Source organism: Condylostylus longicornis, unplaced genomic scaffold (assembly GCF_029603195.1).
Source record: "Condylostylus longicornis isolate FDR11 unplaced genomic scaffold, ASM2960319v2 ptg000048l, whole genome shotgun sequence".
NCBI classification, from domain to species: Eukaryota; Metazoa; Arthropoda; class Insecta; order Diptera; family Dolichopodidae; genus Condylostylus; species Condylostylus longicornis.
This window is the reverse complement of record NW_026578017.1, coordinates 755,277-764,547: the sequence shown is the minus strand read 5'-3', so window position 1 is coordinate 764,547 and position 9,271 is coordinate 755,277. Positions and strand designations below refer to the sequence as shown.

Below are 9,271 nucleotides of genomic sequence, written 5' to 3'. Positions count from 1 at the left end.
GATTATTGCTTTCTAAAACTTTTGAGGGTTATTTTTACTACGAGCGTAATTTATTATTGCTCCATTACGAATATTCGAAGCAGAATTTTAGTAATTCGTAATTGACAATATGATATTCGTAATTTTCTGAATTTAAGAGTTACGAACGAAATTCATGATAGGGCTGGTTATTTCAAACCTATTTCAAAATATTTAAATTGAATTACTAAAATTTTAAAATTGAAATATATAGTTCAAAAATATTTATTTTATTTTTTATTTATTCAAAAATACTCTCAAAATGAGCATTAAATTGTATGGAGTGTATAAAAGCATTAACATGACTGATTATAAATAAAGTATTACATATTTATTTATTACATATTATTAAAGATTCGACAAATTATTTAACAATTTGTCAAATGTTCAGTTTTTTTGGAATCTTTAATCCGATACTTTGCTAGTGCCTACCATTATCTTGTGCTCTAAATTACGCACGCATTATTATTGGTGATTCTCTTTTACGAAGTTTTTCTAATGTATAGAAAACGCAAGAAATATATTCATACATCACATACATGTATGTATATGCAGTAGCACCAATGTGTTACTTTGTTTTGGTAAAAGTTTTTTTTTTCACTTATTTTTTTTTTATGTCTTAACACTAATTAACAATTTATTACATTAAAACTATGATTCAACACATGGAAATATTAGTGATCTTATCTTAAAATAAAAAAGTTTATTTTTAAAATTTTATTATTCTTTTGATTTTTCGATTCTTTATTCCTTTTTATACTCAGGTGCATATATGTACATATATTTCACATTATACTACATTATACCTATGCATTATCTAAGAATGCATGCAAGTACACGAAAACGATTTTTGTTATGTATTAAAATTTCCTATTCGCTATAATGGATATTTTTTTAAGGCAAAAATCGCATGTTACTTAATTGTAAAAATTTTAAAGCCTTAACACAAATACCCTAGCTAGAGCCTATTGACATTTGAGAATTTGTTCTTATGTATATAAACTAAAAAATATCCATACAAATATATGCATACATAATATATAATACGTATGCATATGTATGAGAAACTGTGTGAGTTTATTTATTGAAATTTATAAAAATGCATTTACGCATTCAACTACATACATACATATACAGTTGTGAGTAAGTTGTTTCTGCATTTTTTAATAACAATAAAACAGTGAAGGGGATTAAGCATAGAAAGATATTAATGAAGTTATTTTAAACTAATATTTAAATTATCATATTTTAAAACTATGTACATGCTTATATAAACAGAAATAAAAATAGAAATATCTGTTTTACTCACACTAATAAAATAACTTTTAAAAATAAAGATTTAAAAACTATAATATTAACTTATGCTACATTTAATCTACCTACCTGCATTTATATAATGTTCAAAAATTTATTTAAAGTAAAGTTTCATATTGTGCGAATGTTACATACCAACTTACACAAATACTAACTAATTTGTGTATATGCATAAATGTATGTATATTTATTAAGTATGTAATAGCCACGGGTACTAAAAAATTTTAAATAAAGATTAAATTAAAGCAATATCTATACAAACTATATGATAAGTGTTTTATGTATTTTTAGTTACATACATACATACATACATATATCGATCAAAGAATTATTCTTTCATATCTACAAGAAGATGTAAATATGAACGTTCCTATGTATTTGTTTAAAAAAAAGGATATCTAAATTTTTTCTTGATTATGTACATATACATATGTATATGACATATGGAATTACGATGTTCAAGATTTAGTTGTCGCAAACGTATATGTTTATTTTTGATTTTTTTTTTGTAATTAGAGAAAAATTTTAACATGCATTAATACATATATATATGTACATATATACATATGTACGTACCTGCTTCCTTTTCAAGAAGTTTCTTTGTAATTCAATGAAAGTTGATTTTAGTAAAGTTTTTTCGTTTTTAGCTTGTAAATGTGTTGGTGGCAATGTTATTTGGGACTTTATTTTTCTCATTTAAAATATTTATAAAATACATTAATGGGATAGGTTTGGCATATTGTTTATGAAGTTTTATTTTATATGTATGTTATTTTTTCTTATCTTTTTTCGTTTCCCTTTTTTTTGGTAAAACACAATTGCAACAGACGCTTATATAAAAAAAAATTTTTAAAAATGTAAATGAATATGGAAGGTAAATGTATAAAAGTTTCACATTTTTAATTGTACAAAAAGTTTCAATGTTTTTATAATTATTGTAACTAAATGAAAAATTTGTATTTATTAGATTGTTACAAAAATTCGAATAAACATTTATTAAAATTTATCAGCAAGAAGCATAAAAGTGGAGAAACTATTGCTTAACAGTTTCGCTAAAATCATGCTTGTTAGGTTACAAAACATTTAATGTCAACTTTGGATCTAGATCTAAATACAAAGTCTGCGAAAACTGATCTCTAACTGTACATTTTTTAATAATACATTACTTTCAGGCTGCTTTAAATAAACAACACGTGACAATAATGACGATCCTTTAAGTTTTCGGTAATGAAAAATTTTCCTAAGAAATGCCATCAGATTTCGTTTTAATTTTGAATATGCGGTATGAAACTAATTTTTAAACTTTTTTTCTTCCGTAATATTCCAGTTTTTGTTATATTTTTAATTTTTTTTTATTCTTTCTAGGACTTTTCAACTATTTTACTTACAAATTATGTTTGTAGGTCAGAACTAAAAATAATAGACCTGAACGCAAAATGTTGTTTAGTTGTGTTTTTATAATATTTTTTTCATGTGCTTGGGAATTTAAATTAAAAAAAATAATATATATATATATATATATATATACATATTATATACGTTTTTATAATCTAAATTAAATTAAAATCTTTAATTAAAAATAAAATAAAATGTTATTGGTTAAAGTGTTTCTATATCAAAATATATAAAACAAATAAAAACTGATGCACAATGAATGTGTTACACATATGTTAACATAAATACATACATATATTATACAATCAAATATATTACATATAATTTAATGTTATTAAAATGTTATTAAAAAAATTAAAGAGTGTGAATTGATTGGAGTTGTTCTATTAATTTACTTAAAATTTATATTAGAATAACAATTTCGTATGTTGTGGTATCAGGGTCTATAAGAGGGGGTGACAAGAGGGGCATTTTCCCTGGGTCTCACTATCTGCAGGGCCTTAAATTAACAACTCAATATTTTAAACAAAATATTTCAATCGGAGAATATGTCTTTCATGAAGAGAATATTAAATACTTTGTTTTGTACTTAAGTCAAAACGATATAATTCACCATGAAAAAAGTTGAATTACCAAATATTCTTAGCGACAATGGACTAGCAACGATAAACATTACTTATTACAAACACGTTTCTTAGATTATTCGGACATAATTATTAAATTTGCTGATATGAAAACGCGAAAAGTCTTTGTGCAATAATTAAAAAAATATTAAATAAACTAAACATTAAAATATTGCCTTTATTTTGTTTATTTAAGCATAATATTTGAAATATTTCAGGGCCTCTAACAATCTGTTGCCACAGGCCTAGCACTTTGTCTGATAGCCCCTGAATATAAATGCTATCAAAGCTTTTTATTTTTGGTGAAAAGTTTATACATAGCAAAATTCAAATTTAGAACAATACAAATTGTAATTTTTTAAGATGTTGAAATAATAATATTTAATTTTCATAAATTTTTGAAATAATTTTGCAAAATTTTACGGAAAAATTAAATATTATTCATTTTCATTGACGAATGAAAATTGGTTTGTAGTTTTTGTTAACATACAAATTCAAAGCTATATTGTGTGAAGTACTATACTTTGAAAAAGGAAATATGAAAAAGAAAAAGAATTGAACAAAAATTTAAAACTAACTACAAATTTTTAAATTTAAACAAAACTGAAAACAAACATAAGGGATTACAAATGTATTTATATATTTCTTGTAATTTTAGAATTTTTCTTTTAATAATTTTTTATACTATTTTTTTAATTAATTTTATAGTTCATTTTGTTATTAATATTATTTTTACGAAATATTTTAATGTTAATCAAAAAAATTTGACATATAGTACACAATGATTACAATCCGCTTTTTATTTAACTAGTTCCAGTAGTGAGCTTGAAATATTTTTTTTGTATTGACAAACTAGTAATTATAATGAAACATCCCAAATTTGATCTATTTTAATTTTAAAATAATAAATAAAATAAGTTAAGTATAGTTTAAAATTTTAGAATTAAATACCTCATTAATGAATATGTTCATTTCGTTAGAATTACCTACATAACACTAAATAAAGATTTTTTTTATATTTTCAGTTGCATAGCTCTAGCTAACGTGCGAATGATGGGTAAATGTAAATAAATAAAAGAATATATTTTTTTCCACTGTTTATTTTGAATTGTCAATTTTTTAGTTTACATTCAATTTAAATAATTTTTTTATTATTTTCAATCATACTTTTGTAAACGCATAAAATATATGTACATTTAAATATACATTCATACATATGTATACATTTCGATTATTTCAATTTTTATACTAACATATGCTATTTTTTCAGGTTCGCTATAAATATAAACTAAAAACATCATTTAAATGTTCATTAATAATAACAGCATACTATATTAAAAACACTAAAATACCATAGGTAAATTCAAGCTGGGTGAAAGGGTTTACAAGCAAATAAAAAAGATTAATTAATTACATTTCAATTAGAGAAAAAACTAACTCATGACAAAAAAATTATATAAAAAAACATACAAATATTTAAATATATTAAAAAAAATTATCCAAAAATCATTTTATCAAAGCCAAAATATTGTAAAACGAATTCATCATTATCATCCGATGCTATAAAATGCACATCATAAAGGAACAAAGCTGACAGTTGATACAATATACTTATAATTTACCATATACATAGTTATAATATTTACCATATTTGCCAATAAAATATTAGTGAAATTGTAAATTGGTCTTGCTTTCTAAAAATATACTCATATTAATTTTTTATAAGTAATGTCACACACCCCTTAATGCACAATTTTTATTATGTCTCAATTATGTTAAAGTTTGGATTAGTTTTATTTTAATTTTTTAGTTGGTTAATTCATCGCGAATATTTTAAATTTTTTTATTCATATATTTGCATATACACAACATTTTTATTTTATTTGAAATTTTATTTAAAAAATTAATAATTGGTAAAATGGTAATTAATAATAAAATATAAATGAATAATCAATTATTAAGAAAAAAGGAATTAATAAAAAAAAAAGTATAAGAAAAATATAAAAAATCTTCAAAAAATAATTTTTGTTGTTTCATTTTAAATAAGAATGTCAATTGTAAAATTATTAATTAAAATTTAATTGTATCATAAATTTTTTATTTGGATTTGTTTTATTTTGTTTTTAATTAAATTAAAGTAAAATTTATTTTATTCTGTCATATTCATTTCTTTTTTTAATTTTTATAAAAAAAACTTGCATGATCTTTCATTAATGTTTTTTATTTTCATGTAATTTAATTACTAATTCTATTTAATTTTTTTTAAAACATTATTTTTTTTCAAGCACTTCACCAAATTGAAAAAAATGAAAGATTTTCATATTAATAAGTGAAATTTATTTTATAATAATTAAAATTAAAAAAATTAAAAAAAAATTTAAAATAAATTTTATAGTTATTGTGAAGGAAAAAAGTATTCACAATAATTGCAAATAAATATTAAATAAAATTTATTTTTATATACATGCTTTGAAACTAATAAAAGAATTTTGTTTTTATTTATTGACAGATCTACGCACAAATGTGAAAACGGAACCTCCATCACCTAGATATGTGCAGTCCCAACAAGATTCAGTGTCAACACCAAATATTGTGAGACATGAAAAACAACAACATAATATACCACAACAACAAACAAGTCCTTTACCACTTACGAATGGTAATAAACCACAACAAATTTTATCACACCTGAAATCTCATAGTCAGCAGCAACAAAATCAACAACGTAGTTTATCGGAAATATCAGGAAAAGCATCAACTTTATCCATACCTCCAGCTCATCAGTTGTCAATGTCAGATGTATCCGATATGCTCCTTGAATTTTATAAAGCAAATGCAGCAAAGGCACCAAAGAATAATAAAATTGACAAATTTCCGCGACAAGCATCCCCATCATCGGCTGATGGTGCTACATCAATAATAACATCTACGCCCACAATAACAATAACCCCAACAAAAATTCGGCCAACATTTTCCAATGGTAGTGAATCATCGACACCTATTCATACATCAACAATAATTGAAAAGTTGACAACGGCTGTTGTTTCAAAAAACTTGAATGGTGATGAAATGGTTGCAAAAAAGTCAAATGAAACACATCAATTTCAATCACCTCATCATCAATCAGAAGAAAATTGTAGCAGTTCATCAATTATTGCAAATGCTGTTACAAAGGATATTAAAAAATTAAATGCGCCATTTCATCCCAGAATAAAATATTCAAGTGTTAACAATAAATCTCCTATTTCCGGGCAATTAACTACCATAATACAGCCGTTAATGAGTGAAAATGTTCCGCCAACATCAACAGCAATATCTATTGCTAATACAAGTTTGACATCTTCATCTACTGGTCTTCCTCAGTCGTCAGTTGTTGTTGTCCCTTCGTCAGTAATTCAATCGCCAATATTACCATCAGCTCCAGCTGCGGCTGCTTTAGCTGCAGCTCTTTTTCGTGATGGATATCAAAATTTTCATCATCAAATTCGAGCACAGGAGCAATTATTAAAACAACGACAGCAAGATCAGCAGTCACAGCAATCAAATGTTCAGCAACAACAAACTGTTGGTAGCAGTAACGGTTTAAAAAATGATTGCGGTAATCCAAACAATGGTTCTAATCGAATTGAAGAAAGGCGCTTAAGTGGACCACCGCAGCTTCCACCTAAATATATGCAAAATTTTTTAATGAAAAAAGATCAATATTCAGACAATGAACAATCAAGTTCAGATGAAAGAGAAGATGATGACGAAGACGAAGGAAAGTATCCTGAAATCGATGATATTCATTTAATTGAAGGCTCCAAATCGGGTTTTAATACATCTAATCAATTGTCAGTGTCAATGGATGCAACTGACTACCTGTCCGATGAGACGCATCACAAATATTCTATGATTGCTGCGCATGCATTAAGAAATTTAGAATACACTTTGAATGATTATGGCAATAGTGGAAGCGGTGGTCACCATCGTAGCAGTAGTGGTAATAGTAATGCTGGTGCAGATAATATGAGCAATAGTAACAGTGATTGTGGTAATAATAGTATACTATCAAAATATGAAGTAGGTCCTAATGGTGAAGTTGAAGCTATGTATAACTGTAGACATTGTGGTAAAAAGTATCGTTGGAAGTCTACTTTACGTCGCCATGAAAATGTTGAATGTGGTGGCAAAGAACCATCGCATCAATGCCCCTATTGTCCATATAAATCAAAACAGAGAGGTAATCTGGGAGTTCATGTACGCAAACATCATGCTAATTTACCACAATTAGCTAGTAAACGAAGATCAAAATATTCGCAACCGAGAGATTAGGGAACGGAAAATTTTATTCAAAAAATTTTTATTTTGTATAATAATTTGAACAATTTGTTTTCGAATATAAATTATATTAAGTGGAAAATGCAACATATGGGGAGGGAAATATGGTAAAGGGCTTTCGTATACGTTGGTGAAGAAATGGTAACGTGAATAAGAGTTGCATAAAATAAGATAAGTGAATATATTAAAATTCATTTCAAATATGTATACTATAAGAAAATATTAAAAACAATTTCAGTGAATTATGTCACGTATATGCATATATATTTTAAGAGCAGCCCAACCCCTTATTATTTGTAATTAAAAATTAATTTTATAATATTATAATATTATAAAATTATAAATTATACATACTTATAAACAATAATTATAATTATAAATTTAGTTTAAAACTTTTTTTACTCATTAAAATTACAATCAATTTAAAGACTGCCTTCATATAAGAAATTTCATTAAAAAATATAGAATTAAAAATGAAACTAATACAAATTGAAATTTGATTACTCCATCTATAATTTAGTATTCTAAGTTTATTTTATTTAAACAATTAATGATAATAATAAGAGCAGTTTTTTACACTAATCTAATATTATCCTTCAATAATTTGTTATAAAAATGAAATATTTACCTATTTTCTACAATAAAACAGTGAACTTTAAAACAAGTTTACTCCTGAATAAATAAGGAGGTTTTTATCACACTATTTTTATTTCATTTTGACTAAATTCAGTAAAAAAACTTTATGTTATTACAGTTTTTACTAATTTTCTTTTTAGTTTTAAAAAGAAATAAGGGAGCAAATTAAAGAAAAAAAGCAATGAGTATTATTTTTAATTTGAATGTTGTTATAATGTTAACGCTCTAATATTAGAATAGTTTAAATTTTTGGTTTTAAATTTTAATATTATTTCTTTTATATAAAATAATTAAAGAGAAAACTGCATTGATTGAGTATATTAAGAACAGGCATATTATGTATTATAATTTATTCCTAATTGTTTAAAGATATATAACAAAATATTGCAAAAACTGATTTTTTTTCCAAAAAAATAAAAATTTATTATTTCCAAAAATATAAAAATTTATTTATTAGGTAAAGCAACAAAAGTATTGAAGTTTTTCATAGTTAAATAACTTTAATATTGATAATTTATAGATATAATTTTAAAACAAGTTAGATATACTGAGAGTAACATAATTTTTGAATTAAATCTAGCAATTTATTTCTTACATTTAAAATATTTGGTAGACGTGCATTTTTTTTTATAATTATAACTTACTACAATAAAGAAATTTTAAGCAAAATATTCATCAAGTGAATATTGTAAAATTAAATCCATATATTAAATATTAATATTTTTGTTGATGATTCACTTATAAAATAAATATTGTTTGAAATACTCAATCATCATGTTAAAAAAGCATTAATTCATTCCCTTCAAACACTGTACATATAAGATATTTATATGTTTATATCACACGTATACATATATTTATATAAGCAATATGTGTAATTTTGTGAATATAAATATGTGTGTACGTAGGTACGTATTTTACAGTGAGAAAAAAAACCATTAACAAAAAATCGATTATTTCAATCT

The 9,271-nt window shown here is 24.0% G+C and overlaps 1 protein-coding gene across 1 annotated transcript; it reads left to right on the top strand.

Annotated features, from left to right (window-relative positions):
- Positions 1-4,401: 4,401 nt before the first annotated feature.
- On the top strand, positions 4,402-8,109 carry LOC129611050 (longitudinals lacking protein). The gene is made up of 2 exons (XM_055523971.1): positions 4,402-4,413; positions 5,860-8,109. Exons 1-2 carry the CDS (start codon positions 4,404-4,406, stop codon positions 7,662-7,664), a joined length of 1,815 nt encoding a protein of 604 aa, XP_055379946.1. The 5' UTR covers positions 4,402-4,403; the 3' UTR covers positions 7,665-8,109.
- Positions 8,110-9,271: the final 1,162 nt, after the last annotated feature.